Source organism: Schistocerca cancellata, chromosome 4 (assembly GCF_023864275.1).
Source record: "Schistocerca cancellata isolate TAMUIC-IGC-003103 chromosome 4, iqSchCanc2.1, whole genome shotgun sequence".
NCBI lineage: Eukaryota > Metazoa > Arthropoda > Insecta > Orthoptera > Acrididae > Schistocerca > Schistocerca cancellata.
The window spans coordinates 81,442,242-81,469,904 of record NC_064629.1 but is presented as its reverse complement, the minus strand read 5'-3'; the positions used below and the strand labels follow the sequence as shown (position 1 = coordinate 81,469,904).

The 27,663-nt window shown below is 43.8% G+C and overlaps 1 protein-coding gene across 1 annotated transcript in view; it reads left to right on the top strand.

Moving 5' to 3' along the window:
* Positions 1-27,663, top strand: part of LOC126183913 (outer dynein arm-docking complex subunit 3) — a 409,835-nt gene that overhangs the window by 288,112 nt on the left and 94,060 nt on the right. Inside the window, exon 8 of the mRNA XM_049926257.1 lies at positions 17,259-17,436. Coding sequence (XP_049782214.1) covers positions 17,259-17,436 — 178 coding nt within the window. The remainder of the gene's footprint in view (positions 1-17,258; positions 17,437-27,663) is intronic.

The window sequence follows — 27,663 nt, the reverse complement described above, 5'->3', positions numbered from 1 at the left end:
ACATTCTCTTTCTGTAGTTAAGTACTTTTTCTCGGCTTTTGTAAGTGTCCTAGAAACATAGGCTATAACCTTCACTTTTCCATCCTAAACTTGCACCAGAACAGCACCGATCCCATACCCACTGGCATCTGTGTGTAGTTCTGTAGGTGCTCTCTCATCATACAGACCAAGAACAGTGTCAGTCGTCAGAGCTTTTCGCAGCATATCGAAAGAATCTTGTTGAGCACCACCGTAGATAAATTTAGCATTGGCTTTTAACAACTCTTGGAGTCGCCTGGCTTTGATACAAAAGTCTTTGATAAAACGACGGTAACACTGTTCGACATGGGTTCTGTTTCTGATATTAAAGTATGTGCTTCTAGACCATTTTACCCTGGGAAATTCAAATGTGTAAACAAAATATCGTTGTCAGGGATACTTTTTATGTAATATGTATATATATGTATATTCACAATTCATGGCAAACACAGAGACGTTATAGAGAAATACGGGTATGTTGCCGCATCCAGTAGTGATAGTACGTGATAATTTCTTGTGCAACAGCAGGTGGGAAGAATCGGACATCATTAGGTTATCCCACGCCACACCTATGTCATTAAGACCACCTGAAACATCTCACTAACTCGAACGGCGACAGCCGGTCGCTGGCAGTAAAGCTTCACGCCTCCTAGGGGCAGGTGCATCGAGTTTACAACAGTGGCGTTAGCCGCAATTTGTGTCAGTCTTAACGAGTGGGTGTTTTGGCTGACAAGTAACTGTCTGTCATATTTCCGAGCGCGGTTGAATTTTTTGGTTCCTGTGTGTAAACTGATTGAGCCTGGTGCTGAAGGTAAAACGACTGCTTCTTTTTACACATCAAAATGGTTCAAATGGCTCTGAGCACTATGGGACTCAACTGCTGAGGTCATTAGTCCCCTAGAACTTAGAACTAGTTAAACCTAACTAACCTAAGGACATCACAAACATCCATGCCCGAGGCAGGATTCGAACCTGCGACCGTAGTGGTCTTGCGGTTCCAGACTGCAGCGCCTTTAACCGCACGGCCACTTCGGCCAGCTTTTACACATCAGCGTTCCTCTAGTTCCCTACTATTAATTTAATACAGGTGTATTACCAAAGTGGCATTTTTAAATTTGCAGAAATGCCACGTCGTTGTGGATGTCGATATAAGCCGGACAGCTTCTGCTACATCTGTGGGAAGTTCACTTTTGCCAGAAATAGGAAGAAAATTTCTTCAGTCATAAAGAAAGCATACAAACATTACTTTGGAGCAGAGGTAGGAGACCAAGATAAAGAATGGGCACCACATTTCTGTTGTGCTACATGTTACTGCAAACTAATTCAGTGGTGGAAAGGTAAAGAGAATGTGGCGTTGTTTGCTGTTCCCATGGTGTGGAGGGAGCCTAAGGACCATGTTAACGATTGTTATTTCTGTCTAACAAAAATTCAGGGTTTTACAAACAAAAAGTCAAAGAGGCACATTGTTTACCCAGATCTGCCTTCAGCGAGAATGCCAGTGCAGCATTCCGACAACTTTCCAGTACCTTCAAGAGCTCGAGGTCAAATTCCGAGTGACAGTGAAATAAGTAGTACTGAAGAAATCACAGATAATGATTGGTTCAAATGGTTCAAATGGCTCTGAGCACTATGGGACTCAACATCTTAGGTCATAAGTCCCCTAGAACTTAGAACTACTTAAACCTAACTAACCTAAGGACATCACACACACCCATGCCCGAGGCAGGATTCGAACCTGCGACCGTAGCAGTCCCGCGGTTCCGGACTGCAGCGCCAGAACCGCTAGACCACCGCGGCCGGCATAATGATTCTTTGTATCACTGCACAAGTGAATTATCGCCACATTTGTTAACACAGGCAGATTTAAATGATTTAGTACATGATCTAGGACTAAGTAAACAAAAGGCGCAGCTGCTTGGTTTAAAATTACAAGAGTATGATCTACTGCACCAAAGTACTAAAATCAGTGTGTTCAGGCACAGAGAACATGCCTTTATTTCTCATTTTTCAACTGACGAAGCACTGACATTTTGCAATGACGTTGCTGGCCTGATGATAGTGCTGAACTTCACTTATATTTCACAGGAGTGGAGACTTTTCATAGATGCATCGAAAACAAGTCTGAAGGGTGTTTTGCTCCATAACGGAAATAAAATACCCTCTGTTCCAGTAGCTTACGCTAGTTTGATAAAAGAGAATTACAAATTCGTACAAATGATGCTAAATTCATTAAAATACAATGAACACAAAAGGAAAATATGTGCAGATTTCAAGGTAATTGCTATGGTACTGGGAATGCAACAAGGCTACACAAAGTATGCCTGTTTTCTTTGCGAGTGGGATAGTCGAGACCGAAATTCTCACTACGTGAAAGAGAAATGGCCTAGGCAAAGATGGAAAGTTGGCGAAAAGAATGTACAACGTGAAAGTCTGGTAGCTTCTGAATATATACTACTTCCACCGCTTCAATCAAACTTGGCCTGATGAAACAATTGGTGAAGGCCATGGATCCAACAGGCTGTGGGTTTGCATATCTAGCTACCAAATTCCCCCGTCTTTCAGCTGCAAAAATAAAGGAAGGTGCATTTGTGGGCCCACAAATCAGGGAGCTGCAGAAAGATGCAAATTTTGAAGCATGTTTAACTGATAAAGAAAAAACCGCTTGGGACTGTTTCAAGATGGTGTCGGAAAACATCCTCGGAAGAAGAAGAGCTACTAACTACAAAGCTATGGTGAAGGATATGATCAAAGCATATCAGGATTTGGGGCGCAATATGTCTTTGAAGGTACATATGATGGACTCTCATCTGGACTACTTCACAGAGAGTTGCAGTGATGTATCGGATGTACATGGGGAAAGATTCCATAAAGACATTTCTACTATAGAAAGGCGCTATGAAGGGAAGTGGGTACCTCCTATGTTAGCAAATTATTGCTGGAATATCATTCGAGAGAAGAAAGATTCACAATACAAGAGAAAAAAGTGATGTGCATTACAAAGCAGTGGCTCATTGTTTGTCAATTTTCTGTAATTTCTCATGTCAAATAAATGCTCCAAAGTGTATACACAAAGGTTACTGTGATATGTGTTAGATCCCACCCTCCATTAATGTGATGAACTTATAACATCATAAAGATGTGCATTTGTTTGTTGAATTTCACCTCACATTTGCTGCACTATATCAGAAACTGAAAAGAGAAATAAAATTGCGATTACTCATAAACTATCCCTGACAGAAAGAAACCAAAAACAGTTTTCAATTCAGCACTCAAAATACAAATAGGATCACAATATTTTTATCAGAAATAGAAAAAAAAGGTTTTTTTTGTAGAACAGTGTAATAAGAACATAATCCGAGGAAGCTTCTCACATCTCTAATGCTCTTAGGAATAGGAAATTCCGTTATAGATCTCACCTTTTCTGGGTCTGGCCGCACACCTTCGTTTGACACAAGGTGTCCAAGTATTTTGATTTCTTTTGCTCCAAAGAGACACTTACTTGGATTACGTTTTAGTCCGCCTTGTTGGAGACACTTAAGAACGCCCCTCAGTCTTTTTACGTGTTCATCAAATGTCTCTGAGAACACCATAATGTCATCTAAATAACAAAGACACATCGTCCACTTCAGGTTACTTAGAAGATTACCCATCATCAGTGTTGCTGGTGCATTACACAAACCGAATGGCATTACCTTAAACTCATACAGGCCCTCAGGGGTGATGAATGCAGTTTTCTCACGATCAGCCTCCTCTACTTCGATTTGCATGTCCATGGTCGAGAAAAACTTAGCCCCCTTCAGACATTCTAGTGTACCGTCAATTCGTGGAATGGGGTAAACGTCCTTTTTAGTTATCTTATCAAGCCTCCTGTAATCAACACAAAAGCGCCAGCTGCCATCCTTCTTCCTGACAAGAACCACAGTGCTAATCCGTTGCTTCACCGTCGATTTGTCTAATTTGCTCTTCACCTGTGGATTGAAGCATTCAGAGAACTCTTGAAGAATGGCAAGTAGCTTCTTCTGTTGTTCCTTAGTGAGATCTGGTGATAGTCGAGCTAGAAGATCTTGTCTCGTAGTGGTAGCGCCAATTTCGCCCACAGACTCGGCATGGGAGGTTTCTATGATGCTCTGCTGTTCGGCAATTAATGGCTCAGCGTTTGCTACCCACATGCGTCTTGGAAGAATCTGCGGTTCTCGGTGACAGTTAACTATCCACAATTCACCGAATCCGTTCTTAAACGAGACGACAGGGTCTGGGATGACCAAGTTATTCTTCAGTGGTGTGCTTCTCTTACATTCCACTACAAGATCCATGGCATGACACATGACAATTACCTTTCTAGCGCTGACTGCAGGAATGATCACTTCATCCAGTACACATAGTCTCCACACACACGGATGCGCATCTTCCTGTCCACAGTATCTCATCTCGTTTAGCATAACCTTCGAGCGACCACAGACTATAATTGCCTGAGAAGCTTTCAAAAAGTCCCATCCGGAAATGACGTCATGACTACACTCTTCTAAGAAGATGAATTTTAAGGGCTGTGTATGGCCACTTATACCCACACGAATGACACACCTCCCTGTATGTTTTACATATTTCCCATTAGCCACCTTCAGCAGAGACGAATTCGGTTTTCTGTAAATGGCGGCGGTACTTCTGACTGAATGTGATGCTCCAGAGTCCACAAGATCTTGGGCTGGTCGGCCATCCATGAGGATATCGGCGTATTTTCCTATCATTTTTGTAGTGATCGACGGCGGAGGATTTTTCTCTTCGGCAGCGTCACCTCCATGGAAGGTCGCACCCTTTAGTTTTCCAGGCCGCGACTACTAGGTGATCGGCTGGAACATCTAAACGGCGATGGAGACCTTGATCGACGTGTCGGGGAGCGTCCTGTCCAGCAGCTAGCTCGCTGCGATGGTGACCTACGTCGTTCTGCACCCACATCTTCTTGTTCATCTTCGTCGTCCCGGAGTTGGCGTCGGCTAAGATAGGTCTGCTGTCTTCTGACGCGGGCGTCATCAAATATCCGCCGCCTTTCTCGACAAAGCGGACCACATGTCCCGTTCGTCGGCAGGTTGGTTATCCTGGGTCCTCCAGACTTTAGTCTTCCTTGGTGGCCAAACAGGTTCGTCATGCGGCATTGCAGGAACGTAAATTCGCCTGGGTCTCGACTTTTTCACCGTTTTAAAGGGATATGAAGGACGAGAGATTGGGTTCAGTGTCTATTCCACTTCTTCCCTTATGACCTCTTGAAGCGTCTCGGTTTTTTGCCCGCCGTGCTATCCAAGTGCCTTCTGAACGTCTTCTCTCCCTATCTGACGAAAAACACTTATGAAATCAGTTCCTTCCTCCATCACAGACATCGATACGACGTTTGAAAGCCGTTCAAACTTCTTTCGTGTAATTCTTTTTTGATGCATTGTCTCGATATACTGGCACCATTTTATGAAGTCGTCTGCTGTCGAAACCTCCTTCAGAAGTAGGGCTTGATACATGTCCTCACCAACACTCTTCATGAGATGTGCAACCTTATCTTCCTCCTTCATTCTAGAATCCACTATTTTACGCAGCTCCAAGACGTCTTAAATGTAGGATGCTGTAGTTTCTCCTGAACGCTGAGCCCTGCACTTTAATTTATATTCAGCCTTACACTTAATTTGTTGTGTGTCGCCGAAATACTTGCGCAGTTCCACCTGGAATACTTCCCAGCTTGTGAACTTCTCCTCGTTGTTCTCATGCCATTGTTTGGCAGTGACCTCCAAGTAGAAAAATACGTTAGCCAAACACACAGTGTCATCCCATTTGAGAAATTTGGCTATATACTCATATACCTTCAGCCACTTGTTTGGATCTTGGCCATTGTCACCAGAGAACCCGGAAGGATGTCTCATGTGGTGGCACACAGTTGCTGTCATCGTAACGTCCTCTTCTTCTTCTGTCTCCGATAGATTTCGATCTATTTAATATGGCTCGAACTCGGGTTTCTCGCCAAGTAAACGGCGGCTCTGTCGTGGCCTGATGGGAGCCACTGTGTCGTCGATAATGTTCGGTATCACAAGTTCCAATACCCAGCGCCTCCACCAGAATAAAGTCACGTGAGGAAGGTGTAAGTAGATGAATGACGAACACTAACTTCACTTAACGAATGTTTCTTCAGCACTTGCACATACAAGAGTGCGGAGCGAACTGCCCCCGGCCAGAACACAGACGGTATATACAGGGTGTTACAAAAAGGTACGGCCAAACTTTCAGGAAACATTCCTCACACACAAATAAAGAAAAGATGTTATGTGGACATGTGTCCGGAAACGCTTAATTTCCATGTTAGAGCTCATTTTAGTTTCGTCAGTATGTACTGTACTTCCTCGATTCACCGCCAGTTGGCCCAATTGAAGGAAGGAAATGTTGACTTCGGTGCTTGTGTTGACATGCGACTCATTGCTCTACAGTACTAGCAGCAAGCACATCAGTACGTAGCATCAAGAGGTTAGTGTTCATCACGAACGTGGTTTTGCAGTCAGTGCAATGTTTACAAATGCAGAGTTGGCAGATGCCCATTTGATGTATGGATTAGCACGGTGCAATAGCCGTGGCGCGGTACGTTTGTATCGAGACAGATTTCCAGAACGAAGGTGTCCCGACAGGAAGACGTTCGAAGCAATTGATCGGCGTCTTAGGGAGCACGGAACAGTCCAGCCTATGACTCGCGACTGGAGAAGACCTAGAACGACGAGGACACCTGCAATGGACGAGGCAATTCTTCGTGTAGTTGACGATAACCCTAATGTCAGCGTCAGAGAAGTTGCTGCTGTACAAGGTAACGTTGACCACGTCACTGTATGGAGAGTGCTACGGGAGAACCATTTGTTTCCGTACCATGTACAGCGTGTGCAGGCATTATCAACAGCTGATTGGCCTCCACGGGTACACTTCTGCGAATGGTTCATCCAACAGTGTGTCAATCCTCATTTCAGTGCAAATACTCTCTTTACGGATGAGGCTTCATTTCAACGTGATCAAATTGTAAATTTTCACAATCAACATGTGTGGGCTGACGAGAATCCACACGCAATTGTGCAATCACGTCATCAACACAGATTTTCTGTGAACGTTTGGGCAGGCATTGTTGGTGATGTCTTGATTGGGCCCCATGTGCTTCCACCTACGCTCAATGGAGCACGTTATCATGATTTCATACGGGATACTCTACCTGTGCTGCTAGAACATGTGCCTTTACAAGTACGACACAACATGTGGTTCATGCACGATGGAGCTCCTGCACATTTCAGTCGAAGTGTTCGTACGCTTCTAAACAACAGATTCGGTGACCGATGGATTGGTAGAGGCTGACCAATTCCATGGCCTCCACGCTCTCCTGACCTCAACCCTCTTGACTTTCATTTATGGGGGCATTTGAAAGCTCTTGTCTACGCAACCCCGGTACCAAATGTAGAGACTCTTCGTGCTCGTATTGTGGACGGCTGTGATACAATACGCCATTCTCCAGGGCTGCATCAGCGCATCAGGGATTCCATGCGACGGAGGGTGGATGCATGTATCCTCGCTAACGGAGGACATTTTGAACATTTCCTGTAACAAAGTGTTTGAAGTCACGCTGGTATGTTCTGTTGCTGTGTGTTTCCATTCCATGATTAACGTGATTTGAAGAGAAGTAATAAAATGAACTCTAACATGGAAAGTAAGCGTTTCCGGACGCATGTCCACATAACATATTTTCTTTCTTTGTGTGTGAGGAATGTTCCCTGAAAGTTTGGCCGTACCTTTTTGTAACACCCTGTATGCAGTTACAGAAATTCCAGTACAATGATTCTTGACATTTGTCGATACTTCTAGAATGTACTCAAACCGAATATAGAAATTAAAATTTTACAGTTCAGGCGAGTTTTGAACTCACAACCCTCGCTGCTGTAGTCTAGTGTCATAACCACTACACCAGGGGCTCCTAACAAAACTTTCTCGAGGACCCACTCATCGAGCATGGTTGGTAGCTTGTCATATCACAGTATCAAGTACCTACGAAAGCCAAATTAAGAGTCTTTTTGTACGTTTTCTATTTTTGGTACTTAGAAAAAACAGTGACATATTCATTATTGACAAAATATTGAGGTTAAAACTTTTTCAATTTAGCCACTATGCTTATTGTTAAATTTTTGATTATTGCTCAAAATCTTTGTCTTCAAATCTGTGTGTTTAGTATAACAAACTCCTTAAAAAAAATAAAAATTGACTACGAACTGAAAAAGACAGGAAAAAATTAAAACTGAGTGTATTGGTCTGTCAAGCGTACCATACTTGAGATTGCATTGAGTAGACATGTATGAAAAATAAGAAAATACTAATTCCATACAAGGTATTATTTATGTTGTGTCTAGACAAGACAGCCTAGACACAATGCGAGGAAGCCGAAAGGCACGCGCTTAAACTCACGCAGGCTGGCGTGAGGTCTGAAACAGGATACGTAATGAATGCTATAAAGAAAAGTACGTAGCTTCTGGAATACTTAACTTTGATCCACATTTGTAGAACATCGCTCTTGATGATACATTAATAGAATCTCAATATCTATACTGGTAATGGCGCCTTGCTAGGTCGTAGCAAATGTAGCTGAAGGCTATGCTACTATCGTCTCGGCAAATGAGAGCGTAATTCTCAGTGAACCATGGCTAGCAACGTCGGCTGTACAACTGGGGCTGAGTGCTAGGATCTGTCTCTAGACCTGCCGTGTGGCGGCGCTCGGTCTGCAATTGCTGACAGTGGCGACACGCGGGTCCGACGTATACCAGCGGACCGCGGCCGATTTAAAAGCTACCACCTAGCAAGTGTGGTGTCTGGCGGTGACACCACATTCCTCCCCTGCAAATCGGCGAACGGTTGTATTATAAGGCTTCCGCCCGCCGTGGGGAGGACCCCATGTTGGCGTATACGATGAGGTGGGGAGCCTAACAACAGGCGAGGCTGTGCCACCCGCACCGAGCCATTCGGCCCGAGGGGAGCTAGGAAACGCCTGAAAACCTAGTCCAGGGTGCACGCCAGCAGGAGGTGTATGCGCCCGTAGATAGTCAGGAGGGGCCGAAGGGTCGACCTCCATCGAGTCGGAGCACCCGACTGGCGAAGACGACAGATGGTCCGGAGCGGGCAAAAGTTCCATGGCGGAGGACAACTGGTCACGGGAAGCGATCGGCGGCGCGTGACCCAGGGAGGCGCCCGGCGGTTGCAGCGACGCGTCCACTGCGGGCGGCGCCGCGAGAGAACAGTCGGCGGCGGCGGCGGCGGTGGCGGCGCGTCGCCATGGGGCAAAATGGAATGCAGCGTCGGGAACACCTGGGGATGAGGCGAGCCAGTAGATGGGTCCCCAGGGCGCTGACCGGACGGCACCGTCGCTGCAAGCAGACGGGGAGCGGCAGAGGCGCAGCTGATTGAGATGCCGACGCACCTCACCAGAGGCCCCCAAAACCAGATACATCGCGCGGCCGAGGCAGCGAAGAATGCGCCCTGCGAGCCAACGCCGTGAACCTCGATAGTGACGATACAATACAACGTCGCCTGGAGCAAAAGCAGGTGGCTGCCGCTGCACAGGAACCTGATGCGGCGGATGCAGCAAAGACATCAAGGTTCGATGAGGACGACCGTGCAACAACTCAGCCGGCGAGCGACCATCTCGGGGCTGAGAGCGATACGAAGACAAGAAGAGCAATAACGCGTCCTCCCGAGAATGCGACTCTTTCAACTTCAACATCTGGGACTTGAAAGTCCGGACCAAACGTTCAGCGACACCGTTTGACTGTGGCGAAAACGGCGCGGACGTCAGATGTTGAATACCATTGGCCTTGCAGAATGACTGAAATTCTGCGGACATGAATTGCGGGCCATTGTCGGAAACAATAGTCTGTGGAAGACCTTCAATGCAAAAGATAGCGGATAACTCTTGGATGGTGGCAGAAGACGTCGTGGAAGACATCTTGACAACAAAAGGAAAATTACTGAAGGAATCGACCACAACCAACCATCGAGCATTCCAGAATGGACCAGCAAAATCAATGTGTAAGCGTTGCCAAGGGGAAGTGGCTTTCGGCCACGCAAAGAATTTCCGCGAAGGTGCGGATTGTTGTTCGGCACACGCCATGCAAGAAGAGCACATATTCGAAATCGCAGCATCGATTCCGAACCAAGTACAGTGCTGACGAGCAAGTTGTTTCGTTCGCACTATACCCCAATGTCCTTGGTGTAGAAGCTTTAAGACAGAGGACTGTAACGAACGTGGGACCACGACCCTGGACTGATCATTATCAGAACGCAACAGCAAAACACCACGTCGGACAAAAAGTCTCTCCTTGTGAGCAAAAAATCTGCGAACCAACGGATCCTCGACCCGTGACTTTGACAAGGGCCATTGCGTAGCAACAAAACGCAAAACGGTAGCAAGGACAGGGTCTGACGAAAATCAATTGGAAACGATTCTACCACGTCATCGGTTTCCGCATCAATGAACATGCAAGCAAGTTCGGAGGAATCGAATGCTCTATCCTCGGCAACAGGCAAACGGGACAACGCATCGGCGTTTCCGTGCTTAGCAGTGGACCGATACAAGATATCGTAGCGGTACTGCGAGAGGAAAATAGACCAGCGAATGAATTTCTGCGCTGTACGTGGAGGTACAGGCTTGGTTGGATGAAAAAGCGATGTCAAAGGTGTGTGGTCTGTGATGATGGTAAAGTGACGACCATACAAGAAATCATGAAACTTTGTAACACCAAATACGAGAGCCAAAGCTTCTGTCTCTATCGGTGAATAATTTCTTTGCGCAGGCGAGAGCAATTTGGACGCAAAGGCAATAGGGCGATCATGCGAACCATCTTTGTGCACAAGTACAGCTCCGATCCCGAAATCCGATGCATCTACCATCAACAAAAGGGGTTTCTGGGGATCGAATGGCGTAAGGCAAGTATTAGAAAGCAACGCCGATTTCAACTGGCGAAAGGCGCGTTCGCATTCCGTCGACCAGACGAATGGAACACCTTTACGGCGTAAGCGATGAAGCGGAGCTGAAATGGAAGAGGCATGGGGGATATAGCGATGGTAATAATTTATTTTACCCAGCACACTCTGTAGCTGCTTCAAATTCTGCGGCGAAGGCAAGTCTTGTATGGCACGAAGGTGCTCTGGACTGGGATGTATGCCTTGGGCATTGAGTACATGTCCCAGATATGGCAATTCACGAGCAAAAAACACACATTTGTCCTTCCGCAAGCGAAGACCATTTTGTCGCAAGACCTGAAATAATGTTTGGAGATTGTCTAAATGTTCGTCTTCCGTCTTTCCGGAGATCACAATATCCTCCAGATAGTTTGCTGCAGTAGGGACCGACGCACAAACAGTTTGTAAATATTGCTGAAACAATGCAGGAGCGGATGCACACCCGAATGGCAGTCGTTTGAATCGGTACAAACCAAGATGCGTGTTAACCACCAATACGCGCTGGGATTCTTCGTCCACCGGTATTTGCAAGTACGCATCTGCTAGGTCCAACTTCGAAAAATATTTAGCCGGGCACAGTTTGTCAAAAAGATCTTCCGGGCGGGGTAAAGGAAAAGTAGCAGTCACAAGTTGTGGATTCACTGTTGCCTTGAAGTCCACACAAAGTCACAATTTTCCGGAAGGTTTTTGCAAAATTACTAAGGGTGAAGCCCAGAGAGAAGCCTGCACATGTTCAATGACACCTTGTGATTCCAATTCGTGTAATGTTGTTGCGACCTCATCACGCAATACATGGGGAACATTGCGCGCTCTGAAAAATTTTGGTTGCGTGTTTACATTCAGTTCCAAATGTGCTTTATAGTTCTTAGCGCAACCGAGGCCCGGTGCAAAAATGTCTGCAAATTCTTCACATAGATGAGAAACACTGGCTGAAGGCACAGTCTGGTTCACTGATAGGACATGATTGACGATAGACAAGTTAAACAACTGAAATAAATCTAAACCAAACAAGTTCACTGCAGAAGAAGAACGAAGGACGTAAAATGACACAAGTTTTGTTTGTCCCTTGTATGTTGCAAGAAGGCTGCACTGTCCTAACACAGGGATAGCTTGTCCTGAATAACTATTTAACTGAACATTTGCGGCATGCAACGGAGGTTTGCCCAGCTGTTTGTACGTGTCTTTATTGAGCAATGAAACTGCAGCTCCGGTATCGAGCTGGAATGGTATCACGGTGCCATTAGTTTCCAAGCCTACAAAAAGTTTATTGTCCTGCTGACGACAAGAGCGACTGTTTTGTGCAACGTGAACAGACACTGGTACAGAATCACTTGCGACGTGACGGGATTTCCGTCGATTGCGACGCACACTTGTTGTGGGACGAACACAGTCACTGTTAGAGAGAGAAGCACTGGGCGGAGTGGCATTAACTACATGAATTTCCATGATCGAAGGTTCACGAGCCCGAGTATTCTTGGTTCGATTCCGGCGCAAAGCAAAGGGCCTGGAATGATTATGAGTGTCCGATCCTAGCTTTTTCTGGCAAACACTTTGAACATGTCCTTTTTTATTACAGAAAAAGCAAATAGCTTGGCGTGACGGGCAATTCTCACGCGAATGTCTAGTAGCACACCGCGGGCATGATTTCACTGCATTTGCTTGCTTGCGCGGCACACATGGCTGCGCGGACGTGCGCGAGGGCTGTTTACAGTTCAGTGCAGCTCGCCCGGCGGGCCGGTTTATGTGACACACAGCTGGCGATGTTTCAAATGACTCCTGAGCAAAGTCAAGTGTGTCTTGCCGATCCAATATGTCTATCACTTGTTGAAGGGAGCGATTGACTAGTTTCAAAATTTGTTCACTTATGCGAACATCAGAAACGTTCTGTGCAATTGCATCACGCACCATAGTATCTGAATAAGGGAGTCCACATTCACACTCAAAAGCACAATCCCTTGTAAGGCCTTGCAAAGTTGCAACCCACTCCCTATTAGTCTGACCGGCCGTACGTTGTGTATGAAAGAACGTGTACCTTTTCGCAACTACATTGACTGATTCCTTGAAATAGGCATCTAAAGCAGACAAAATTTCATCGTAGGACAGAGTTGCTACGTCACGTCGGGGAAACAATTTCACTATCACACGGTAGGTGGACACACCAACACAAGAAAGGAGATGAGGCTGCAGCTCGTTACCTTGAATTCTGTAGGCGGCGAGATGGAATCCAAATTGGCGTGACCACTCCATCCAGTTTTCCATTGCTGAATCAAAAGGCCGAAAAGTTGGTGCAACTGCGTGTTGTGGCTGCGGTAGCAATGAAGCGGCGGCGGCCGCATCGTTTTGCAGCGCACGTTGACTCTAGACGAGCTGTCCAACGGCATCCAATAAGGCCTGCGTCTGCTGATTCTGCAAGCGGTAAAATTCGGACAGTACATCTGGAGAATGTGGCGAAGCCATGACACAAGTAAATTAGGGCAAAGCAAGTATAAAGAACAAGAAGAAGAAGACCCTTTTTGAGACTCGTCGCCAAATATGTTGTGTCTAGACAAGACAGCCTAGACACAATGCGAGGAAGCCGAAAGGCACGCGCTTAAACTCACGCAGGCTGGCGTGAGGTCTGAAACAGGATACGTAATGAATGCTATAAAGAAAATTATGTAGCTTCTGGAATACCTAACTTTAATCCACATTTGTAGCTGAAGGCTATGCTACTATCGTCTCGGCAAATGAGAGCGTAATTCTCAGTGAACCATGGCTAGCAACGTCGGCTGTACAACTGGGGCTGAGTGCTAGGATCTGTCTCTAGACCTGCCGTGTGGCGGCGCTCGGTCTGCAATTGCTGGCAGTGGCGACACGCGGGTCCGACGTATACTAGCGGACCGCGGCCGATTTAAAAGCTACCACCTAGCAAGTGTGGTGTCTGGCGGTGACACCACAATTTATTTGAAAAAAATACAGTTACAACAGAGTACTCCATCAGTATACAGTTAGTTTTAATTTTCAGTTCTTAATGACACGAGTTCAATCTGACCTTTGAGTCCATTATTTCTGAAATATTAGGTTCCAAACTTGAAACTTTCACTCTGAAACCCGACCACATAACGAGCCGATTCCTATATTTGTTTTTCATGAAACATATGCAAGAAAATGCTTGCTCACGCCGATATGTGTTTGCAAATCGGAGGATCTTTTTCATTGCCTTATCTCCAAGTTTCTTGTAGTCCTTGCGTGCTGATGCCCAGAGTCTGTAATTTTGTCACCGATGAAAATGTTTATCATCGTACCAAAGCTGGACAGATCCACTAGCTGATCTTGCTCTTCTTCAGTAAGGCCTTGGATTTTGTCTATTTCTTCACAGCTGAAGCGATTTCGAATCCATCTGTCGTCAGGGTCAAGTTCAGGGAAATACTTTCTAAAAGTGGTGGCTAGGCTGCGTAGATGCTCGACTACATTGACCTTGATCTGGTCAGGCAAACTCTCCTCTGATGTCTCCAAGAATTGTTTTAAAGTAGAAAAGTTAGTTAATGACTCGTTTTCTATCCTTGACGCCCAGATCTGACGCTTTTTGACCACAGCAATAATCTTATCCTCAACTTTGAACATGTCTACATTTTTCCTTGTAAACTCAAGTTTAACACACTCAAGTGTTCAAACACATCAGCTGATTACGCAACTGAGCAAAGCCAAGAGAAGTTAGTGAGAAAATCTGCATACTTTGTGTCAAGAAGGAAGACACAAACCTCGTCTCTAAGTTCAAAAAATTTTGACAAGGTCCTACCTCGAGAAAGCCATCTTACTTCCGTATGAATAAGAAGTTGCTCATTCTCACTGCCGATCTCTTCAGACTCTAATAAGACGCTAGACGCAGAAGTTAGCGTTCGCTGAAGCTGTGCTCATGCAGGAAGCGGCCAAAACAAAAAATCTGCTATCGTACGAAATATATTTAATATACGTTTTGTTGTAATAGCATCTTGCGGACCCCTCTGCCGTAGATCCTGTTGGGAACCACTGCACTACACCATGGTGCCTATGCTGCTCAACTTCTTCTGCGACAGTACAACAATAACAGAAAATAGCTGGTCTGCTGTCTATGTCTTCATAATACGTCTTTACCTGCTTATAGCCCTTTAAAACGGACAAATTGACACGAAAAACAGAGCTCTTCAGTGTTACTTTTCACCCTTTAGCAACGACTATTCGTTATGCCCAAATAGGGGTATGATCTCTGATTACAACATGATTTCTAAGCAGAGTTTAAAAAAATTAAAATCAGTAGGAGAATGCTGGTGATTTTTTGTAGTGTGCAACCGCTTATAATTTTTTGAGAGAAACAACGAATGGTGGACGGGCTGAGTTTCCTTTTATTTGCCTGTTTAATTTAATATTTTGATTCTACGTATTTTGAAACTAAGAGCGTCAAAATTTTTCAGTCTTTGTTCAATTTATATGTTTATAGCAAGAATTGATCGGAATAAAAAACTGAAAATTGGTTGTTTCAGAAACCGGTTATTATGAGCGGTTTTAAGAGTAAAGTTAAACTGGCGTGGAAAAAAATCGGTATGACCGAACGTCGGTTGTTCAGCGATAACCGCCATACCTTGTACCTGTGCACCAGGCACTGAAAAATTCTTAGCCTAATAAAGAGTGCGCAAAATAAAACTGTCCTGTAAAATATTTATAACAATAATGACCTTTGTTTATGATCAGGAGAACTGCTCACATAGAAAATGCTGGAAATCGTGATCCGATGCATCAAACTGTTGCATACGCATCTCTTGCATGCTCTGTCTCGAGCACTTTGTTGTGTCATTACGATGATGATGATGATGATAATAGTAATGATGATGTTGATGATGATGACGACGACGGTTTATAGGTTAGGGCGCTAAACAACATGGTAGTCAGCTCCCTGTTTCATTACGTGCCAGAGAGTGAGAGTAGCAGATGTGTCTAGTGACCAGTTGGATGAAACGCAAGTCTGCAGAAGGCCTCTAAAAAAGTTTACAGTGAAAAATTTATTGACAAAACTGTGGGAAGCGGTTTCGGTAAAGAATGAAAACCGCATCTCTCTGAGATGGATTCGAACATCAAAAAACCAGAGTCAGTCGTATTGCAAGTACTTTCCAGGTCAATTTTATTTTGTGCACTCTGTATTTCATTGCACACTGTGGATCTTAAGATTAATACCCAAAAACCGACTGTGTGCATTCATTATTTTAAATTTCGTTGTAAATAAAATATTTTATGGAGCATGAAAAATAAATATGTAGTACTTATTCATTGTGATATTGGTCTTGTCTTTTGCTTGTTTATTTCGATATTGGTCTAGTCCTTCCAATATCTCCGAAACCGTAAATTTTACAAAATCAATTTCTCCACACGTAATAACAAAATTCGTTGTTTAGGTGGTAGTAACAGTAGTATCTATCCTGTTATTGCATGCTGTTGAGATATTAGTTTCCTTATTTTGATCTCGTTTCCAGTGACAACATTATTAGAAGTGTAAACGAAGTGACAAAAATTAGAAACTGGAAGGTTAAAGATACTTTTTCATGAACTGGACGGACTCGATATGATATTAGTATTAAACAATTAACTTGGAATTCGTGATGCTGAGCGTAATGATTATCGGGGTTTGGTAAAATTATACAGTTGCCACTCTTTAATGGTGTCTCGAGCTCAAGTGTGTCTTCGCCAGGCTTTAACATTTTTTCAGCTACAAATGTCGAAGCACATGCTCTGAGCGCTAGTTTAGTCGCGCTTGAGATGGACACCAGGCTAACATAAGACGTGACTTCCAGTCCATACTGCCTTCAGTGATCTAGATGGCAATGGAACGAGACTCTATGAAACTTTTCAAATCGGGAGAGAGACTGGTTCCGGATCAGAGACTCTATCTGCGGAAACCGAGAGAGATACCACTACTTTGTCAGAATGCCAAGGAAACTGTTATCCTAAGGTCTAACCCGCAGTAAGAGGAAGGACCTATGAATACTGGATTTTTTCCTCGGGAGACGTAGGCAGGATGCAAGGGTTGTTATATAGAGAAAGGCAAATACACACTCAGCTAAAAAGATATTCTACTTGCGAAATATTTCTGTGAAATGGTATGACGTTTCGAGCTGTTATTCATGTTAGTATGGGCAGATGTCGACAGGCGGGTAGGATATCTCTCTTTAATTGTACTATATACGGAGCTTCACACTTGTTAATAATCTCAGTATACTTTGTTACAGGAGAATCGGAGACTGAGGAAGTTCTACACCGGTTTCTGTCGCAGAGAGAAACAATGTCTCGCCTCACGTACCTGAAAAACATCACCGAAGAAGAGAAAAGAGACTTGGAAATAAAAAAGGATTTTATGATGGCTGAACTGGAAGCATTTAAGTTCGCAGAAGTCAAGGACAAGGAACAGTAAGTCGGTTCTCTATGCAGATAATTAGTGCTGTAAAAGTATTGTGGCTTCTTCCACGCATGTAATAGCTACGAGGTTTTGAGAGGCTGAAATACTAGCAGAACAAAGTGGAGAAGCGGTAATACACTGTGTAGGGAAGCAGCCTACTCACCCGTTATAAAATTCTTATCAGTCTTTCCATTGTGTGCCAGCCTAGTCCGCTGTAACTAGCTCTGACGTCATAAATGTTGCGCAATACTTTAAAAATCAAGTAAATAACCGGAAACGGTTCTAGCATGTCAGGAGTAATACTAAATCAATATGTGTTTAATGTCAGTTCAATAACTTTAACCATTTTCAAAATTTGGACGTTTCTCTGTAAAAATCATTGGCGCACCAGAAAAGAGCTAGAGACTTATAAATTTATATTTAGATTCCTTTTTCATAATAATTTAATAGAAACAGTACTTTGGATCTCACAAATTAAGATTTTAGTTGAAATCCAATATTTTCTGGTTTTTGTCAAAAATTAAGGAAGCAAGATAGATTAAGTAGGCTAGTAAATAAGGCTAGGATGTTTATAATTAAGTAGACTGGAGATCCGCTATAATCATAAAGATGTGAGAAATTTCAATTGAATAACTATCAAACTATAGCGATAGCGTATCTCCAAAGGGCAAGTTCACGGCTCGTCTACTGCATGTAGTGTAATTAAAATAATTCTCTCGCCCAAAATATTTTACTTAGCCACGTCAGACTTTTCTTATGATTACTTACCTGTGCGCTGAATGCACATTTAAATTGAGAGCTTCATCGGCCATCAGTTAAGGAAGCGATAATTTATTCAATAACTTAAAGTGGTGCATTACTAGCACAGTGGCTAGTTGGGAGAGCGTTCCCTTAGCCGTCCGCACCGCGGCTTTATATATAAGAACGCTGCGCGAGGAAGCAAGGCCCCAGTTCTCTCCAGATGCTGTATAGCACACCATGTGTGCCGGGAGTCGCGTCGCGTCGGTATCATTGCTATAACCTTCCGTCGGGCGCGGCTGTTCAAATTGATACACCTCGAAGTTTACTGTAAATTATTTGTCAACGAGTGGCAGCACTGACGCCTGCTCGCTAGTAGCTAGCCTTTTCCGAACGCTTGTCATTGTTGCGCGCTTCAGTGTCGATACGACTGCTCTGTTGTCAATATATGTGCTGATTGATCAGTTTGATACACTGCGCCCGTTCGTGTTGCATTTCAACAATTCATTTCTTTGGTTATCAACATAACTTAGTAAGTAGTACAATGTTAATATACAATGTGTAATGCACTTATTTTCTTTTGGGACCGTTTAATCGTCAGTTAAGAATGTCTGAGTATCAGGTATCAAATTGATACACTGCGCCTGACTGCGTTATTTTATAGGAATTTTATCATTTTAGGTGTGAGACACTTGATCATGGCAGGCTACAGTAAGACGTACAACCTCCTTGACCCAAATCGTGTTGCAGAAATACAAAAAATGTTGTTCGAAGAGGATAATGATGAAGTTCAAGAGGATTTTGAAGATGAAGTAGAGGCAGATTGTGATGATGCAGTTGAAGTTCGGCAGGAATAGGAAAACGACGAGGAAGTACTTGAAGAAAGCCAGCATTATTATACTGGAAGGGACAAAGAGACAAAATGGAATAAAGTTCCACTATCGCAGGGAGTACGTTTCAGACCCACAATATTATTCGAAAGTTACCTGGTCCTATAGGTGCGGCGAAAGCATTGAGAACGCCTTTGTAATGTTGGAATTGCCTCATAGGTGACGACATTTTGTCGATTATAGTTCTGTATACCAATCAGTATATTGAGAGCAACAAAGCCTCTTTTCAGTTCACTTTTTAGCTTCAAGAAAGGCTGTACTCTAGTTTCCTACGTTCCTAAAAAGGGGAAGTGTGTTATCTTGGCATCAAGTTTGCATGAAGATAATTCAGTAGATGCTGATACTGGAGATAAACAGAAGCCATCCATTGTAACATTTTACAATACCACCAAAGGTGGAATCGACATTACAGGTAAGTTGACCGCTTCATACAACGTAGCAACAAATTTGTGCCGTTGGCCCATGGTCATATTTTTTGCAATGATCAATATGAGTGGAATCAATTCTCAAGTAATTTACTATGGCAACAACGAGAATTTTATCGGAATAAAAGGATTCCTGAAGCAACTCTCACATGCGTTAGTTCTACCTCACTTGGTTCGTAGATGCTTGGACACCTCAGGAATTCACAGAGATCTTCAACGGCGGTTACAACAATACACTCCTGGAAATTGAAATAAGAACACCGTGAATTCATTGTCCCAGGAAGGGGAAACTTATTGACACATTCCTGGGGTCAGATACATCACATGATCACACTGACAGAACCACAGGCACATAGACACAGGCAACAGAGCATGCACAGTGTCGGCACTAGTACAGTGTATATCCACCTTTCGCAGCAATGCAGGCTGCTATTCTCCCATGGAGACGATCGTAGAGATGCTGGATGTAGTCCTGTGGAACGGCTTGCCATGCCATTTCCACCTGGCGCCTCAGTTGGACCAGCGTTCGTGCTGGACGTGCAGACCGCGTGAGACGACGCTTCATCCAGTCCCAAACATGCTCAATGGGGGACAGATCCCGAGATCTTGCTGGCCAGGGTAGTTGACTTACACCTTCTAGAGCATGTTGGGTGGCACGGGATACATGCGGACGTGCATTGTCCTGTTGGAACAGCAAGTTCCCTTGCCGGTCTAGGAATGGTAGAACGATGGGTTCGATGACGGTTTGGATGTACCGTGCACTATTCAGTGTCCCCTCGACGATCACCAGTGGTGTACGGCCAGTGTAGGAGATCGCTCCCCACACCATGATGCCGGGTGTTGGCCCTGTGTGCCTCGGTCGTATGCAGTCCTGATTGTGGCGCTCACCTGCACGGCGCCAAACACGCATACGACCATCATTGGCACCAAGGCAGAAGCGACTCTCATCGCTGAAGACGACACGTCTCCATTCGTCCCTCCATTCACGCCTGTCGCGACACCACTGGAGGCGGGCTGCACGATGTTGGGGCGTGAGCGGAAGACGGCCTAACGGTGTGCGGGACCGTAGCCCAGCTTCATGGAGACGGTTGCGAATGGTCCTCGCCGATACCCCAGGAGCAACAGTGTCCCTAATTTGCTGGGAAGTGGCGGTGCGGTCCCCTACGGCACTGCGTAGGATCCTACGGTCTTGGCGTGCATCCGTGCGTCGCTGCGGTCCGGTCCCAGGTCGACGGGCACGTGCACCTTCCGCCGACCACTGGCGACAACATCGATGTACTGTGGAGACCTCACGCCCCACGTGTTGAGCAATTCGGCGGTACGTCCACCCGGCCTCCCGCATGCCCACTATACGCCCTCGCTCAAAGTCCGTCAGCTGCACATACGGTTCACGTCCACGCTATTGCGGCATGCTGCCAGTGTTAAAGAATGCGATGGAACTCCGTATGCCACGGCAAACTGGCTGACACTGACGGCGGCGGTGCACAAATGCTGCGCAGCTAGCGCCATTCGACGGCCAACACCCAACACCGCGGTTCCTGGTGTGTCCGCTGTGCCGTGCGTGTGATCATTGCTTGTACAGCCCTCTCGCAGTGTCCGGAGCAAGTATGGTGGGTCTGACACACCGGTGTCAATGTGTTCTTTTTTCCATTTCCAGGAGTGTATAAGCCAACGCGTGAAGAAGAAGCAGAAGACACAAGCAGAAACGAAGAACAAGGGACTGATATCAAGAGGAAAAGATGTAATACCTGCACAGAAAAAAAAGACTGACAAGATATTGTTGCAAAATGTGTCAGAAGCCTATCTGTTTTTTACACATTGAACTTTTTTGCTCTGAATGCGGAAAAATTTCCAATTTGTTACCACAGTCAAAAAGTGACGATGAAACAAATGAATGAGTTGTAATATCATTGTTGTTCTGCTCCAGTGTCGTAATAGCCTTTCTGTAAAGATAATTGTCATTTGTAATGTGTTTTATTAGTGAAATATAATAAAGAAGCAAATGAAAAAGCGACGTTTTTATCATTTGTTACTAGAGCCCAACATTGACGATAAGAAATCTGAATGGTGACTATTTCTACTGCAGTTGTGCTCGTATGTCATCTTTGTCTTTCTTTAAATATAATTGGCACTTATAATATGTTTTGTGAACAGAATTTAATAAATGATCACATGAATAAACGGTGTGATCAATTTGATACACCGCGCCCGATCTCGCTGCGGCAAACACCTTGCCCGACAGAAGGATAAACAGCCTCGGATGCCGTATTAAGTTACTCGGGATACGCGTAACCATGAAATCATTTTCGAGTGAAGTGTTAATTCTGGGATGACTTTAATTATCTATCTTCAGTTTGCGTATGTCGTATTGTCACGTGCCGCCGCGGGACAGACATTCTACCATTATTTAGCGTGGCGTTTGATGAACATTATCATCAAATTATGGCGAGCATTCATTTAAACATTTAATTTGGACAGTTATAGTTGCATCAGCGCATTAGACTCTGAACTGCTCTGTTAGTCAGGTTGTGTGGATTCTTTTTTTTTTCATCTGTGACTTTCAGAATACAGAGAACATTTTTTTTTCACGATCGTTTTTGATTATGAATCCCAGACAATCTCCTAATTCCTCAGAGCTATAAGCTGTAGCTATAAGTGTATTTCTCAGGTGAAGTGGGCACTAGTAATTCTAATTACAGGCTTCATGTTTTGCTAATCACTTTCTGGTTGCCAAAATTGTAGTTAGAGAGCCGGTGTTGAGAACGGCAAAACAACAGCATAAATAATAGGAGCATTTAAATAACAACAAATTTCAACCCGCCACCCCACATATGGTTAATCGGCAGGGAAATGCATCTTTTCTACATAACATTCTACGTTTAAATAACAGCATCAAATTTCAACCAGCCGCCCCAGAACTGCCTGAAAAAGAAGGCGACGCACCCAGAAAAGAGCAGTGTGCAACCACTTATTAAGATGCTGTTGTACCCACTGTGGTATGGACGGATGCACCGAATTGGTTGGAATGGGTGTCATAAACCCGTTGTATTCTACTCTGAGCCAAGCTGGCCCACAACTGTTGTAACGCAATGTCAATAAAATTCACCAACAACCACGTACTTTACGATATTATTTTATTATATTCTGAATGCTACCAGTTTTGGCATTTCATTATGCCATTTTCAGGTCCCATATGCATGTATCCAAATAAACGACCTTGCCATATAGCGCCATAAATCACTGGATATCGTGAATTCAATCGTCATACAATTGCTTCATTCCAAGACGTGACAGCTTCGAATGAAGCAATTGTATAACGATTGAATTCACGATATCCAGTGATTTACGGCCCTATACGACAAGGTTGTTTATTTGCATATAGGCTTATGGCGCCTGAAGATGGCATAATGAAATGCCGAAACTGGTAGCATTCAGGATATAATAAAATATCTTAAAGTACATGGCTGTTGGAGAATTTTATTGACGTTGACAATTACTTAACCACTGTGCCACTGTAACATCTGGATGCCCCATAATTTTGGATACTGCACGATTCGACCAGCTGTCTAAATGGAGACCCACAATGAAGCGCTTTTCAAGCTCTGTCAAGTAGTAGTAATGTTGACTCACACGAGTATGCAGCATCTGTGATCAGTCAATATCTGATGCTGTCTTCGCCCTTTTGGTTACAACACTAAACACGAACAGCAACAATGACCTCTTAGCCATTCCAACTGTCACAAAAAATTTAAGCTCTAATCATTTTAGCAGCTGGCAGCCGTGTTGGCCGGTGGCATCCTCTAAGTGCGCTGACATCAGCACTATCCGTGCGGAGTGTTGGTGTCATTCTGGATTAATTACAAAGCTTTCTCATTATTTCCAGTAGCGTCCGTCCAGTACTGTTGTTAAAAATATCACGATGTTTTAGTTTCTTTCGTCTCGTCTTTTCTGCGATCTGATACTTACGATCAGTGAATGTCTGTGTGATGTTTACATTCTCATGTTTACGTCTGACCAACGTCTGGAAGCTAGTTCTACAACACTGAGTCAGAAATCTTGGCATAAGCAGTTTTTGCGTAGATCAAAACTAGAAGCATGTGCTTGTGAGTTGTTACTGCAGAATACTTGTCTTGTAACTTTAACAGCCTAAAGATCCATTTTAGGAAACTTTCAGCAATTTGTGAGAAATCAAGGTGCATTATTGAGCTATATGTCGGACAAGAAGAGACAGCTAGTAGTTCGTAGAGATTTCAGTGTGGAGTTATCAAAAGACTCTGGAAGCGAAAAAAGGTACTAGAATCATTATTTAGCTGTTTCAGTGTGATTTCAATTGTAAATTTTCCAACTCACGTGAAACATCAAAGCAGATCTTGGCTGATAACATTTTTGTAGAGAGTGCTTAGAATGAAACAATTAATGTGTACCAAATTGTTAATGGACTATCTGGTCATGATGCACAGTTAATGGAAGTAAACAATGTAGCACCTTACAGTTCTGAGGCATATTCATCAAAGCAGTGAGGCGGAGGTGCTGATGTGAAATTCAACACATTTAATTGTAAATGTTTGTCAATTTTCGAAACCAGGTTTCATAAAAAGTTATTCAGATGGCCAACTGAAAAAAGTAAGCCATGGATAACAAAAGGGGTTAAAATTTCAAATAAAAGGACTAAAATTTCATATAAAAGGGAAATTTATATAGAGGTCAGAATAAGTCAAGATCCAACATCACTTGCATACCATAAAAAATACTGTGACATTTTAAGGAAAGACTTTAAATCGTTCAGAAATATGCTCTTTCTGACTGACATTAATAATGTCAGTAATGAGATTAAAACTATATAGGATACTGTGAAAGGCTCAGTGTACATCAAAACGAGCTGAGAATGTTGTGACTGATAAGTCATGAGCTGAACATATTTTTAACCATCACTTTCCACATGTTGCACCAAAACAGGATTAATTGTTCAGTAAAAGAAGCAAGAAATTATATTAAAAATTTCATTCCACAAAATTTCAGGAAGTTAGAAGTAAAACAAACTTACCCAACTGAAATTAATAGAATTATAAAAATTGTGAAAAAAAATAAAGCTCTTCTGGTGTTGGTGGAATTTCGAATGGAATTCAGAAAAATGTTCTAACTTAATAAGTAGTGTCCTTAGTGCATTTTTCCAGTCAGATGAAAATATGGAATTGTTCAACTTTCCTATAAGAAAGTTGACAAGAAAGATTTGAATAATTATCAACCAAATTCCTTACTAGCAGCGTTTTCCAAAATATTCGAAAATGTAAGGTACTCGAGAGTATAGCCTCACATTTAAGTAGAAACAATTCACTAACCACATCACATTCTGGAATCCAGAAACGTTTCTCAACTGCAAATGCTATTTATATACTCAATTACCAAATATTACAAGCTTTAAATAATAAAATACTTCCTGTTGGTATTTTCTGTGATCTTTCCAAAGTGTTTGATTGTGGAGATCCTGTTACTCTCTCAGAAAAACTTTAGTTCCAGGGAACTGATGGCGTTATGCACAACTAGTTTAAATAATAATTAATAAGCGAAATGCAAAAGTCTGTGGTGAATAATTCAGATAATGTTGAATAGATGGAACATTTTAATAACTTGGGGAAATCGCGAAATGATTCCAACAACATTCGATTTTGGGTCCGCTCGTATTCTTAATATGTCAGTGACTTTCCACCTAATATATTTATCTAACAGAATTTGCACTTTTTTGCAGATGATATTAGTGTTATAATAAATCCGATCAGAGAGAAAGCAACAGAACGTTGTTTTTTCAAAGAATTATTAAGTGGAATCCTTAATTTACAGAAAACACACTACATTCAGCTCTGTACACGAGATAATCATATTAGTAATTGATATGCACATGAATACGACTCAGTAAGAAGGGTAGAATGCTCCAAATTATTGTGTGTACATACTGATAAAATCTTGAACTGAGAGATGCATATTACTTAGCTACTCAAACAATTAAGTTCACCCAATGGAATACAGTGACCGTTCATATAGCTGAAGCAATGGATATTATATACACACATCAAAAAAAGTTTTGCATCACCTCGAGTCCGAGAGTTCTGGAACCTGTACAGAAAATTGGAATAGAGATCAACATAAACATTTCCGCCCTTTTTCCTGCTCATGAAAACCACACATTGAATGTTGTACCACCATACAGCGAGACCTTCATAGGTGGTGGTCCAGACTGCTGTACCGATACCTCTAATACCCAGTAGCATGCCCTCTTGCATTGATGCATGCCTGTATTCGTCGTGGTATGCTATCCACAACTTCATTGCAGATTGTCTCACTTCTCAACAGCGATTCGGTGTAGATCCCTCAGAGTGGTTGGTGGGTCACGTCGTCCATAAACAGCCGTTTTCAATCTGTCCCAGGCATGTTCGATAGGGTTCATGTCTGGAGAACATGCTGGGCACTCTAGTCGAGCGACGTCGTTATCCCAAAGCAAGTCATTCACAAGATGTGCACGATGGGGCACGAATTGAAGTCCATGAAGACGAATGCCTCGCCAATATGCTGCCGATATGGTTGCACTATCGGTCGCAGGATGGCATTCACGTATTGTACAGCCGTTACGGCATCTTCCATGACCACCAGCGGCGTACGTCGGCCCCTCATAATACCACCCCAAAACAGCAGGGCACCTCCACGTTGCTGCACTCGCTGGACAGTGTGTCTAAGGCGTTCAGCCTAACCGGGTTGCCTCCAAAAACGTCTCCGACGATTGTCTGGTTGAATGCATATGCGACACTCATCGGTGAAGAGAACGTGATGCCAATCCTGAGCGGTCCATTCTGCATGTTGTTGGGCCCATCTGTACCACGCTTCGTGGTGTCATGGTTGCAAAGATGGACCTCGCCATGGACGTCGGGAGTGAAGTTACGCATCACTGCGCACAGTTAGAGTCTAACACGACGTCCTGTGGCTGCACGAAAAGCATTATTCAACACGGTGGCGTTGCTGTCAGGGTTCCTCCGAGCCATAATCCGTAGGTAGCGGTCATCCACTGAAGAAGTAGCCCTTGGGCAGCCTGAGCGAGGCATGTCATTGACAGTTCCTATCTCTCTGTATCTTCTCCATGTCCGAACAACATCGCTTTGGTTCACTCCGAGACGCCTGGACACTTCCCTTGTTGAGAACCCTTCTACATCTACATCTACATTTATACTCCGCAAGCCACCCAACGGTGTGTGGCGGAGGGCACTTTACGTGCCACTGTCATTACCTCCCTTTCCTGTTCCAGTCGCGTATGGTTCGCGGGAAGAACGACTGTCTGAAGGCCTCTGTGCGCGCTCTAATCTCTCTAATTTTACATTCGTGATCTCCTCGGGAGGTATAAGTAGGGGGAAGCTATATATTCGATACCTCATCCAGAAACGCACCCTCTCGAAACCTGGCGAGCAAGCTACACCGCGATGCAGAGCGCCTCTCTTGCAGAGTCTACCACTTGAGTTTGTTAAACATCTCCGTAACGCTATCGCGGTTACCAAATAACCCTGTGACGAAACGCGCCGCTCTTCTTTGAATCTTCTCTATCTCCTCCGTCAACCCGATATGGTACGGATCCCACACTGATGAGCAATACTCAAGTATAGGTCGAACGAGTGTTTTGTAAGCCACCTCCTTTGTTGATGGACTACATTTTCTAAGGACTCTCCCAATGAATCTCAACCTGGTACCCGCCTTACCAACAATTAATTTTATATGATCATTCCACTTCAAATCGTTCCGCACGCATACTCCCAGATATTTTACAGAAGTAACTGCTACCAGTGTTTGTTCCGATATCATATAATCATTCAATAAAGGATCCTTCTTTCTATGTATTCGCAATACATTACATTTGTCTATGTTAAGGGTCAGTTGCCACTCCCTGCACCAAGTGCCTATCCGCTGCAGATCTTCCTGCATTTCGCTACAATTTTCTAATGCTGCAACTTCTTTGTATACTACAGCATCATCCGCGAAAAGCCGCATGGAACTTCCGACACTATCTACTAGGTCATTTATATATATTGTGAAAAGCAATGGTCCCATAACACTCCCCTGTGGCACACCAGAGGTTACTTTAACGTCTGTAGACGTCTCTCCGTTGATAACAACATGCTGTGTTCTGTTTGCTAAAAACTCTTCAATC